Source organism: Carassius carassius, chromosome 28, assembly GCF_963082965.1.
Source record: "Carassius carassius chromosome 28, fCarCar2.1, whole genome shotgun sequence".
NCBI classification, from domain to species: Eukaryota; Metazoa; Chordata; class Actinopteri; order Cypriniformes; family Cyprinidae; genus Carassius; species Carassius carassius.
In genome coordinates this window covers 15,443,910-15,456,694 of record NC_081782.1, presented here as the reverse complement: position 1 = coordinate 15,456,694, position 12,785 = coordinate 15,443,910, and the positions used below count along the sequence as shown (strand labels likewise).

The following is a 12,785-nucleotide window of genomic DNA, read 5'->3' as shown; positions in this document are numbered from 1 at the left end:
GATGTCAGTGTTTCCTGTCATAACTGCAAATATTTGATCTCAAAAACACTATCATAGCTATTAACTATTTCTTGCTATGGTTTTAAATCTCTATTTAACCTCAGAATGATCTCAAAGAAAGTCTTATTTTGTGGTGTAGCTGTGCTTTTAAAATTAAATTATTAAAATCTTAGTAATAAAGGAAAATGACAGTGTTGAGTACTGTAAGGTTAGCCATGCCTAGTTGCACATTTGAAAATGATTAACAGTTGAAAACATTAGACATTTTGGAAAGTAATCAAAAAGTCATCAAATGTAATCAGCTACATTACTTTAGTAAAGTAATTGAAATAGTCACACTTAGTACAATTTAGATAGGGTAAATTGTAATTGTAATTACATTTCCAAATGTATCCTTCCCAACACTGAGGATATATGCTCTTGGCATATATAAGCGGTTCAGTACCATCAAATTTAGAAATAATGTGTCAAATCATCATATCATCATATATTGACAAATCTAGCCTATACTCATGTCGTGACTCATAGGATGTGAAATATGAAAAAGGTTGTATTTTTCACTTTTTACACATGTGTATGGGTATACCTGGTTTATGAGAACACTTCCCGTGTCTTATGTAAACCAAAAGCCTAAAATGTAAAAAAAAAAAAATATATATATATATATATATATATATATAATTTTTATTTTATTTTTTATTTTATTTTTTTTTATGCAAAAACTTTTCTGTGAAGGGTTAGAGTAAGTGGATAGAAAATACATTTTGTACTGTGTGTGTGTGTGTGTGTGTGTGATTTTCCTTTAAAGATGCATAGGCCTTCATAGTAAAGTACTGTACAATTAATGTCCACAGACCTTCAGTACTCTATGGGTCAAACGTTTGGTATAATTCAGATCTTTCTAATATTATTGAATAAAGTTTATTATGCTCACCAAGCCATATATTTAACAAATTAAATAAATATTTCGCAATATTACCTGTTTTTATTACATTTTAAAGAAATTCAAAATTAATTTTAAATAGAAGTTGTACTTAACAATCCGGTATGACTTTCTTTCTTCAGTGGAACATAAGAGGTATTCTGAGGATGGTTGATTATTTTAAGGATTTGTGTTTTAAAGTTAATTAGTTTAAGTTAATTAATAAGCTACTTGCATTCAGTGAAGATGCATTAAATTGATCTTTCAAACTTTCTGTTCATCAAAGAATCCTGAAAAAAATTGTATCACAGTTCCCATAAAAATATTACACAGTACAACGAATGTTTTCAACATTGATAATAAGAGAAAATCTTTCTTAAACATGAAATCAGCATATTAAAATGGTTTCTGAAGGATCATGTGACACAGAAGACTAGATGCTGAAAATTCAGCTTTACCATCACTGGAATGAATTACACTTTTAAATATACATTAAATGATCAGCCTAATTTAAATTGGATTAATACTTCTCAATATTACTGTTATTAAATATATATATATATATATATATATATATATATATATATATATATATATATATATATATATATATATATATATATATATATATATATTTATTTATTTATTTATTTATTTATTTATTTATTTATACATGCAGCCTTGGTGTGCAAGAGACCAAAACTTTATGTTTTATGTTCTGTGATTTTAATATTGAGGGATAATGCAATGTTTTAAAAGGTGAAAAATTGAAAAAATCAAAAAGTGAAACAAATGACGAAAATATGAAAATACAAAGAATCTTTTTTAAAGATTACGTTTAAAGAAGAGTGACTTTAAGTGCACCTGAATCAAATATTGAAACAGCTGATCTTCTGAACAATAATTCAGAACAAATCTGAACAATCGTTCTACGCAATATGAACACTAGAGGGCGCAGTCGAAACGTGATGCTGCGTTTCAAAACTCTCCCTTTGATGTGGGGGATAAAACATAGGCTACTTATGTTAAATGAATCATTAGATGAAAACATCTAGATCTAATGAATGTTCTTTTAATTATTATTATTATTATTATTATTATTATTATTATTATTATTATTATTATTATTATTATTATTATTCAAATGACTAAATCCATGCGATTTAATCATATAGCCCAAGGAACAACAAAATAGTTATTTTATTTCTTTACCTCTGAGAATCAGAGTAAATAGCGAAGTATTTAAATTAATGTAAATAAATAATTTATGAAAACTGCTTTAATTTACACCCATATGCTTTTCCCCTCTTTCTGGGAAATATTTTGCTTTCTTTATACAAACAGCTTAACAAAATAAATTTCTCTTTTGCTTTAGAAAATAAAACATAATAAGAGGGGAAAATTTCAGGAAGGAGGGTGCAACATCAGTAAACTTGTATTTGGATAACATGAATACACTGTCCCATGAAATGTTAGCTGACATTTTTGTCCTCCTTTAGTCTCATTTCAAAGGTTTTATTATTCATACAAACAAAACATGTATGCTGAAAGTCCCTTACTTTCAGTTGTTTCGGATAGATTTCACTCGGTGGGCTGGACTATTCACTATAAAGTTTTGTCAGTAATAAAAGCAATTTAAGGTAAAACAAAATAAATGAATCAGTAATCTATTTTCTTGATTTGCTAGTGGCATAGATTTAAAAGCCTTTGTGTAAAAAAATGATAACGGTAATAATTGAAAAGCATTGTTTTCATGCTGATTCTAATCATAAGAAATGAACTGTCATGCCATTCCATGCAATGAATCAAATTAGATGATGGTTAATCTCTGTATGTGGCTGATCTGACTGTGATATAACATCTGAGGAAAATATGAACTATATACTGTAGGAGTATGCTTATATTTGATATCTGTGTAAATTTAAGGGTTTAACTCTGCAAATGATAATTGCACTAAAAACTTTTCCTCAATATAAATGACTCTTAAAAATAAAGGTGCTTAAAAGGTTTTTCACAGCGATGACAGAATAACTATTGTTAGGTCCACAAAGAACCATTCAGACAAAGGTTTTTTAAAGAACCATCTCTTTCTTACCTTTTTATAATCTGAAGAACCTTCTTTCACCACAAAGACCCTTTGTGAAACAGAAATGTTCTTCAGATGTCAAAGGTTCTTTATGGAACCATTTAGACAAAAAGGTTCCTCTATGGCATGGTGAAGCACCTTTATAGCAATATACTGTCCTTGACCTGCTGTCAGTACAGTGATCACTAAAAACAACTGAGTGTCATGTAATCCGTCAGGATGAATTAGAGCACATGGCCGCCTGACAGTACATCTGGGTCGTTTCATGGGTGGGTGTTGTGAAGTACAGTATATGGTTGTGGTTTCAGTATTCATTGCAGGAGAAGAGGGCCATTTGATCCCATTTGCTCTCAATTGTAGCCCTGTCCAAAGTTCAACATATTTGATTTCAACACAACCTAATAAGAGCAAGATTCTTTAAAGGCAGAAACCATTTGATCCTTTTTGTGAACAGTAGCATCCCAACAACTTCAATTTTGTGATAATTAAAGTATACACTACCAGTAAAAAGTTGTAATGTTTTCTAAAGAAGTCTATTCTGTTCATCGAGCCTGCATTTATCTGATACAGCAAAACGCAGTAATATTGTGAAATATTTTTACTATTTAGAATAACTGCTTTCTATTTGAATATATTTTAAAATGTAATTTATTCCTGTGATCAAAGCTCAATTTTCAGCATCATTATTTCAGTCTTCAGTGTCACATGATCTTTCAGAAATCACTCTAATATGCTGATTTACTTTTCAAGAATATATATTATTTTTTAAATAATATTTAAAACTGTCACACCCCTGAACTGTTGGTTGTGTTTTCTTCCTTCATGTGCTCCGTGGCCTAGTTTTCCCCCCATGTCTGATTGTGTTATTCAGTTCACCTGTGTCTTGATGATTATCCTCGCTTGCCTGTGAATTTAATTCTAGTCTGTCCTGTTCCCTCATCCAATGTTAAAGCTGAGTTGTGCTTGTGTTACCTGCCTGCTTTCTGTGGATACCTTCTGTGTGGATTAATTAAAGACTGCTTACGTTCCTCTTTTTCTTTGTGTGCTAATTATACACCACACCCCTGACGGAACACACGCACACATATATATATATTATTATATAATTATTATTTTTTTTTTTTTATTATTTTATAATTTTTTTGGTAAAGAAATTATTACTTTTATTTAGCAAGGATGCTTTACATTGATCAAAAGATGATAAAGACATTTATATTGTTACAAAATATTTCTTTTTCAGATAAATGCTGTTCTTCTGAGCTTTCTATTCATCAAAGAAACCTGCTGATTACAACATAATAATAATAAATGTTTTTTGAGCTGCAAATCAGAATGTTAGGATGATTTCTGAAGGATCATGGAGTAATGATGCTAAAATATCTGCTCTGAAGTCACAGGAATACAGTACAAACAGAAAAAAAAGTTATTTTAAATAGTTAAAATATGTTTTGACTGTATATGACATTTTACCAACCTGTGGATTGTAAGCAATAACACATAAAAGTTTGGGTTCTATACAAATAGGTCATGTTAAAAGAAAGATAAGTAAAGCAGCACAAGGCACATGGCAGATAGAGTGCAAACAGTGAAGTAAACAGTGCAGATATAATGATTGTAGTGCAAAAGAGCTTATTCAGTCTGATTAAAATGTAAAAAATCTCAGAGAGCAGTTCTTTATTTACACTGACAGAAGAAGTAGTTGAATGAGGTCAGTTAAATGCTGAAAATGAAGTAGTGAGCAGACCAGTGCTGTACAAAGTGTCTGGTGCAGGTCCCAGAGTGTTTGTGTGTGAGCTGGTGGGAGACTGAGGATCAGAGTTCAGTGGTGCATGGGGTAAAAGAGGGGAGGGGGGGGCAAGGTCGGATGGGAGTTCAGCTTCCTGACAGCCTGATGGATGAAGCTATCCTTCAGTCTGCTGGTCCTGGCCTGGAGACTCCGCAGTCTCCTCCCTGATGGCAGCAGACTGAAGAAGCTGTGTGCATGTGTTTGGGATCACCTGCAATGCAGAGGGCTTTGCGGGTGAGAAGGGTTCCGTAAATGTCCTGGAGGGAGGGGAGAGAGACACCAGTGATCTTCTCAGCATCTCTCACTATGTGTTGAAGAGTCTTCCAGCAGGACGCGTTGCAGGCGCCATACCACACAGTGATGCAGCTCGTCAGGATGCTCTCGATGGTACCTCTGTAGAAGGTGTACATGATGGGGGCCGGGGCTATGGCTCTTCTCAGTTTGCAGAGGAAGTAGAGATGCTGCTGTGCTTTCTTAGCCAGTGCTGCGGTGTTGTCTGTCCAGGAGAGGTCCTCTGTGATGTGCACACCCAGGAACTTGGTGCTGCTCATCCTCCCCACAGTCGCACCATTGATGGTGAGAGGAGCATGCTGAGTGTGCACTCTCCTGAAGTCAACAACAATCTCCAACAATATCCTTCTTTTATTCAGCATGAATTCATTAAATTGATCAAAAGTTGGCATTTATAATGTTAAAACTGATTTTTGTTTAATACTGTATCATGGTTTCCATATAAATATTAAGCAGCACAACTGTTTTCAACATTGATAATATGTTTCTTTAGCACCAAATAAGCATATTAGACTGATTCATGTTCTTGAGGCAGCATAGTAAATGTATGAGAATCAGAAGGTGCTTTAAAAGTTATTACTGCATATTAACATATCTTAATTATGAAATATAAACGGATTAAATCAGAGTAATAAATATGGCAGCTATCATCTGCTATTATTTATTAACTTTACTATGTCAAAACCGGGCAGTTTGTGAGCTTCACTGAATGGATCACTGAGCGTTTCTGGTTGAGATAAGTGCGAGGAACCTGGAGGCCACGGTGACAATAGCAGCACACTCACTATCAACCCTGATGGACTGACTGAGAGAATAGGCCCTTTAGTCACTTCAGCTGCCGATGAGAACATAATTCCTGCCTTCAAGTCCCACACTGAGCTCAGACATTATTGAGCGATGACAGAGGCAGACCAACTATGAGGAGACGAGTGGGAAATCGTAAAAGCTGCTCATGTTTCTGGCTCCATAAAAAAGATTTGTTCAGCACATTGAGATTGAGATGGATTTTCCCATGTTGTCCAGGACAGCTCTTTTTGTTTAAGACGTCTGATAATGGCTCATTGTTTTGGCCGCTGCAGAGGTCCGTGGTGCGGGTGGCCCTGTGCAGATGCCAGGCTGCCCATTCACTCAGTGACAGCGGGTCGAAACACATGGAGCACAGCACACCTGCATCAGGGGACTGAGGTAAGAGACTCAATCAACACTTTATGCTATTATACTGCCATGTTGTTAAGTCAAAAAGGTTACTGTTATGCCAGTCATTGTTTAAATTAAATTTTTTTCAAATGGTAAAAATGTCTGTTCTCCTTGCTTTGCAGGTGTTGATATGGAGTGGATATGTGTTCCTCTTGTGCTTTTCTGTGGAATTCATTTAGCTTTTACACAGTTCAATGGATTCAACTGTGATCCAAGCCACCACAGCAGATTCCCTGGTAAGAAGAGCCAAATAAACAATACAGTTCAAAAGTCGGCTAGATTTGTGTTTGTGTGTGTGTGTGTGTGTGTGTGTGCTCTTGTTTTTGTGACATATCAGGACACAAGTGTGTATAATGACATGACATGACATTTTTTTTTTTGAGAAAGTAAAAATGCACAAAGTTTCCTGTTAGGGTTAGGGTTAGGTGTAGGGTTGGTGTAGGGCCATAGAATATACAGTTTGTACAGTATAAAAACCATTATGCCTATGGGATAAACCCACTTTTCACAAAAACAAACGTGTGTGTGTGTGTGTGTGTGTGCACATGTGTTTGTTTGTTTGTTTGTTTTGAAAGAAATTAATACTCTATTCAGTAAAGACACAGTAAGTTGATCAAAAGTAATAGTAAAGACACAATGTTAAAACAAATTCTATTTCAAATAAATGCTGTTCTTTAAAAAAATATTTTTTACAAATAATCAAATATTTTTTAATTTCTAAATATATGTACTAGAAAAATCAGCATATTAGAAAGATTTCTGAAAGATCATGTGACACTGAAGACTGGTGTTATGATGCTGTAATGTATTTTTGATTACAAACAGCCTTCTTGAGCATAAGAGACTTCTTTGAAAAACATAAAAAACCTTTTTAATATAACTATGTAAGATAAGAAAATATTATATATAGTGGGATCCAAAAGTTTAAGTCTGCACTGAAAATCTGGAATTTACAACATAATTTAAATGTTGTTCAATTAAATTTAAGAATATTGAAAAAAATGTAACAAGTAAATGTTATAAAGTAAATGATCAAGTATCTCTAGCTCCAAAAGATCAAATACATTCTTGCTTGTGGAGTTTATGGAGCTCAAGTGCTTTTATCTTTCATTCAGAATTCATAATTCATATTTCATTTCAGCACTTATATTGTCACACTGATAATCATCATTTGTAACAGAAAATGTGTAAAAAAGAAAAAAGCTAAATGGAAGCATTTGCTTTTTGGACTCTACTGTATTTTATTATAAGCCCATGTTTAGTAAAGAATGCTGTCTCCAATTGCAACACATATTATAAGCGTTTCATTTACTTCAATTATTTTTTCCTCAAGGTGAGAGAGATATCAGTGTATACTGTGGCGTTCAGACAATCACAATAAAGATTAACCTGTGTCCTGTGCTGTACTCTGGATACAACGATGCTGACTTGGCACTGAACAGTTGTCATGAAGACGCCCAATGCCGAGGCTTCATTAACAACAACACTTTCCCCACAGCTGTGCTCTTCAGTATCAGCCTGAGCACACTGGAGGCCTGTGGAAACACACTGGAGGTGAGGGATACATTCACTTACAAGTACTATGGTATCCGTTTTGGAAATGTTTAGTTTAGTGGGAAAAACCATGGTGTATGAATATAGTAATAATTCAGTACTACTGAACTATAGGAACTTGCACCGGTTATGTTAAAGGAATAGTTCACCCAAAAATGAAAATTTGCTGAAAATGTACTCCCAGGCAATCCAAGTGGTGGATGAGTTTGCTTTTTCACTGCAAATTTAGCATTACATCATTTGTTAATCAGATGGATCCTCTGCAGTGAATGGGTGCCGTCAGAATGAGAGTCCAAACAGCTGATAAAAGCATCACAATAATCCACAAGTAATCCACACAACACTAGTCCATCAATTAATGTCTTGTGAAGTAATTGAAAAGCCGATAAACAAGTCCACATTTTTAACTTTAAGCCATTGCTTCCATTGCTAAAATAACAATCCATCATTTATAATTAGTGAAAAAAGTCCATTCCCTGTTGTCCGCTAACATTAAAATCTACGGGCATATTTTTGTGGATTATTGTGATGTGTTTATCAAATGTTTGGACTCTCATTCTGACGGCACCCATTCACTGCAGAGGTTACATTGGTGAGCAAACCAAATCTGTTATGACAAGCAAACAAACTCATCTACATCTTGGATGGCCTGAGTAAATTTCCATCAAATTTTCAATTTTGTCTGAACTTCCATTATGTAACATAACTGATATGTAATTCTAAATCAAATTTGATTATATGAATTTAAAAAAAACTCTGTTTCTCTAATCAGGTTTCTACATCTCAAGGCTTTAATGCCTATGGGAATATGTCCATGGTACGGATTGGTAATATATCAGGCTACATTGACACCCTAGACCCTCCAACTGTTATCAGCTACCTGCCAGGTCTGGTGTATAAATTCAGCTGTAGTTATCCTCTGGAGTACCTGCTCAATAGCAGCCAGCTGGCAGCGTGAGTGTAACATCATACAACTACAACTCTTCATTCATCAGAATAATCAGTCCTTTGCTTATATGTTCTGCTGGGAATTTACAGTCATAATGTCTTCAGTTAATCTCATTCTTCTTTACCAGATCGTCTGCTGCAATATCAGTGAAAGACAACAATGGCACTTTCCTGAGCACTCTCAGTCTAGTGCTTTACAATGTGAGTGATCTCTGTAGTTCATCAAAAAAATGCATTATGGATGTGAAGAAATAAAAAAAAATTCTGAACCACGTTTTTATTACATGTTAATTTTTATTACAGGTTAGGTTACACTTTATTTTCAGGTGTAATTATTATTAATGGACTACACGTATTTACTATATGGTTTGGTTAGGGTTAGGATTAGGGTTTTCCTTAGGGTTACTTGCATGTAATTATGCATAATTTATTGTTATTATAATAGTAAGTGCATGTAATGTGTAACAAGGACACATTAAAATAAAGGGTAACAGCAAGTTACATATAATTTCTTAAAATGAAAATATAAATTTATTAAAAAATGTGCAACTAACTATACATCAAAATGTATATTTTATGAATATTCTTAATCCTTTTTCAATCTTAATGGTTGTATACTTTAAAATTTCATTACATAAAAATGCATTATTATTACTATTATTAGAAATTTGTTTGAGAATTATGTTTTATTGACTTATTTGGATTGTAAATAATTTATTCTTAGGATCTATTATTTTAAATTCATATTTCATATTTTCTCAAAAATAAACAAAAATTGAAAAAATGGCATGTTGCATTAAAGAATGACTTAGACCACTGTTACAGTAGCTAATTTCCTTTGATTCATATTTTACAGGACTCAACTTTCAGTCAGCTGATCTCTATACCAATGTCCGGCCTGTCCTTGAAAACTCGTGTGTTTGCTGCAGTTAGGGCTACAAATCTGGACAGGAGGTAAGGGTTATATCGTACTGAGAAATATGTTTATATATATTCTAAAGTCATTATAATTTCAATACTAGTATAAACTCATTACTAGTCATCATGGGTAAATACTTTTTCGAGGCCCCGTTAACTAAGCATCTGTTGTTGTTGTTTTCTTGAGTTTAGAGATTTGACTCCCATTATTAGCAGAAATGACTGTGTTTTCCCCACAGGTGGAACGTTCTGATGGATCACTGTTACACCACCCCCTCTGGGAACCCTAATGATGGGATACGCTATTCTTATATTGACCTTTTCTTTGGGTAATTTAGTATTTTCTGAAATGATGTGCACATTAGCTCGGTGAGTCCTCATTACCTGCTCAACTATACAATGCAAAAAGGCCTTTTAGAGGAAATTGTGTGTGTGTGTGTGTGTGTGAGTGTGTGCTTGGCTAAAGTTGTGTCTGGCTGAAGATAATCAATTTCAGCAGATTTCAAGTTTAAAGAGGCTTTATTTTTGTGGGGGTTTAAATAGGTGCTACAAGGATCCACAGACAACTGTATTTGAGAACGGAAAAACTCAAACTGGCCGCTTTGCGTTTGAAGTTTTCCGTTTTGTGAAACATAAGAACCAAAAGATGTCCACCGTGTTTCTGCACTGTATTACAAAGCTGTGTCGAGTTGATGACTGCGCAATGCTAATGCCGGTAAACAGTATAATGCTCCAGTATTTTATGTGTAGTAACTGAACGAGAGCACTGACTGTAATATCATTCATGGCAGATCTGTGGAAAGCGCAGGAGGAGAGACACTGTGGAGGAACATGTTGTCTCAGGTTCATCCTCAGGGGATGCCGTCATAACCGCAGGGCCCATAATCACTAGGAGCGGTGAGAGCCATCCTCAACTTTTTAATCCAACTTTCACAAGTTGTTGCACAGAGTTTTGGTTGTTAAGTAAATTGAATTATTAACAGTATAAAAGTAAAATCTACTTAATCTTTATGACATTGTATTGAATAAAATCAACAAGTAAGCATAAATTCAAACATTTCAAAAGCAAACCATAAAACCAGGCAAACATATTACTATTATTCAATTATTAAAGCGCCTGTGCATGCATGGGAACACAAACACTGTAATGTTAAGTAGATTCAATATATTTTTTTATACCTTTGAAATGGACTTTTATTGCTGTAAGAATAAAATTTTTGTCGTTTTGTAAATGTGTACATGTGTACATGCATTTGAATTGAGAACAAATGTAGAATTTGTTTAAAGCTTGAGATGCAAATGTTGTAGTTAAATGTTGAAAGTATTAAACCATGCAACCATTTATCACAAAAACCTCTACATCTTGCTTGTTTTCTGCAGATGAATCTCCAACCAACAACTCACAACTTGGTAAAATATTTCTTTAAGTAGCCTGCTTTTTTGTTTTTTTATTACCCCACCCCACCGTGTCCATTCTGTGAGACATCAGCTCTGTTTTCAGACTGAAACAATGGACACTATGTCAGGTTCTGCAAATGAGCCCCATGACAACTGTGGTACCCATTTACAGAGCTACGTCTGATTTTGACCCCACTCAACTCCATTCATCCCCACAACCTCTGCTGACCCCCATTCACCCCTCTCTGTGCCCCTGCAGTGAGCGGATCCTCGCAGCATCTGAATGCTGTAACCAGTGCCTTGATATCAGGTGTGGCTGTGCTGGGTGTGACGAGCCTGGGCCTCTTCATCCTCTCCCTCAGGCTGCTCAGGAAGCCCAGCTTCAGATGACCATGACGTCCAAATCCAGAGTGCACTGAAATACGTCAAACAATATTCGGTCACTGCTCTCACATTTGTACACAAAATTGCCATTGGGCGGCTTTGACAAACGAGTTTTCCCTTTTGAACTATATGAATCTAATAGTGCCTTTTAAAATACCTCAGTTTGTTAACCGCATCAGGGTCAGTGATCCTACATTATGTGTCTTGAAGTGCAGAGCACAAATTAGATGTAGATTGTTCACATATAGATTGCAGATGATTAGCTTTATGGATTATTGTTGATCTTTTAAACTGTGTGTGTATGTATATATATATATATATGTGTGTGTGTGTGTGTGTGTGTGTGTGTGTGTGTATGTGTGTGTGTGTGTGTGTGTGTGTATGTGTGTGTGTGTGTGTGTGTGTGTGTGTGTGTGTGTGTGTGTGTGTGTGTGTGTGTGTGTGTGTGTGTGTGTGTGTGTGTGTGTGTGTGTGAAGAATAAGTGATGAAAAAAATCTTCCTAGTTAAATATTAGTTGGCAGCAACAGATTGGATTGAATACCACAGAAAAAAACTACACTATTAATATATATTTTTAGTAGTTTTTGATTATTTTTTACAAATGGAGGGACAAATCACAGTTATTTTCTATTGTAATAAACAGCATTACACAGATGCTGTTAACCTAGACAATTTTGTTTATTTGTTTTTAATTAGCATGATAAAATAGTTTAAAATCTAAATGAAATATTTTTAGATGCACATTTATAGTGTTATTACACTGAATAATTGAATAATTTTTTATTCAGATTGTAAATATGTATAACCTGATGTTTTTCCCGAACTGATTTTGACAGCTGCAGATAATGGACATTTTTAAAGTGTTTTTATATAAAAATGTATTCAAATTGATGTCTCATTTCACTACTTATTGCTAATTTGTCTGCATTTATATCAGTTTTACAGATGATTTGCAACATATTCCAGATTTATCTAAAATCACACTCTTTTTTTTATTCAGCCACAATGACATTGAAAACACAATACAGACACAAACCACTCTTTTCTCACAGTGCCACTGCAGATCTTCACAATCTGCATCCTTTCTCTACGTAATCCCAGAATACTGCAGGTTTTGCAGCGAGCAAAAATCTAGAAAAATCTGATGCAGTGTTTGTTTATCTCCCTTTCGTTTCTTATGTCTTTGTTCTTATGCGTGTCTTTTCCGAAGATATTTCACTGAATGCGTCATGGCCAGCATCATATTATGATGAGGTTTGTAACATTTTCAGTGGTTTTGTGTCCTTGTCAATAGAGGAAG

At 34.4% G+C, this 12,785-nt stretch overlaps 1 protein-coding gene across 1 annotated transcript; it reads left to right on the top strand.

Annotated features, from left to right (window-relative positions):
• The first annotated feature begins 6,408 nt into the window (after positions 1-6,408).
• LOC132107615 (zona pellucida-like domain-containing protein 1) lies at positions 6,409-11,490 on the top strand. The gene is made up of 10 exons (XM_059513714.1): positions 6,409-6,518; positions 7,616-7,836; positions 8,609-8,790; positions 8,913-8,985; positions 9,641-9,738; positions 9,942-10,031; positions 10,246-10,417; positions 10,494-10,599; positions 11,083-11,112; positions 11,360-11,490. The coding sequence occupies exons 1-10, from the start codon at positions 6,413-6,415 to the stop codon at positions 11,488-11,490; spliced, it is 1,209 nt and encodes a 402-aa protein (XP_059369697.1). The 5' UTR covers positions 6,409-6,412.
• Positions 11,491-12,785: the final 1,295 nt, after the last annotated feature.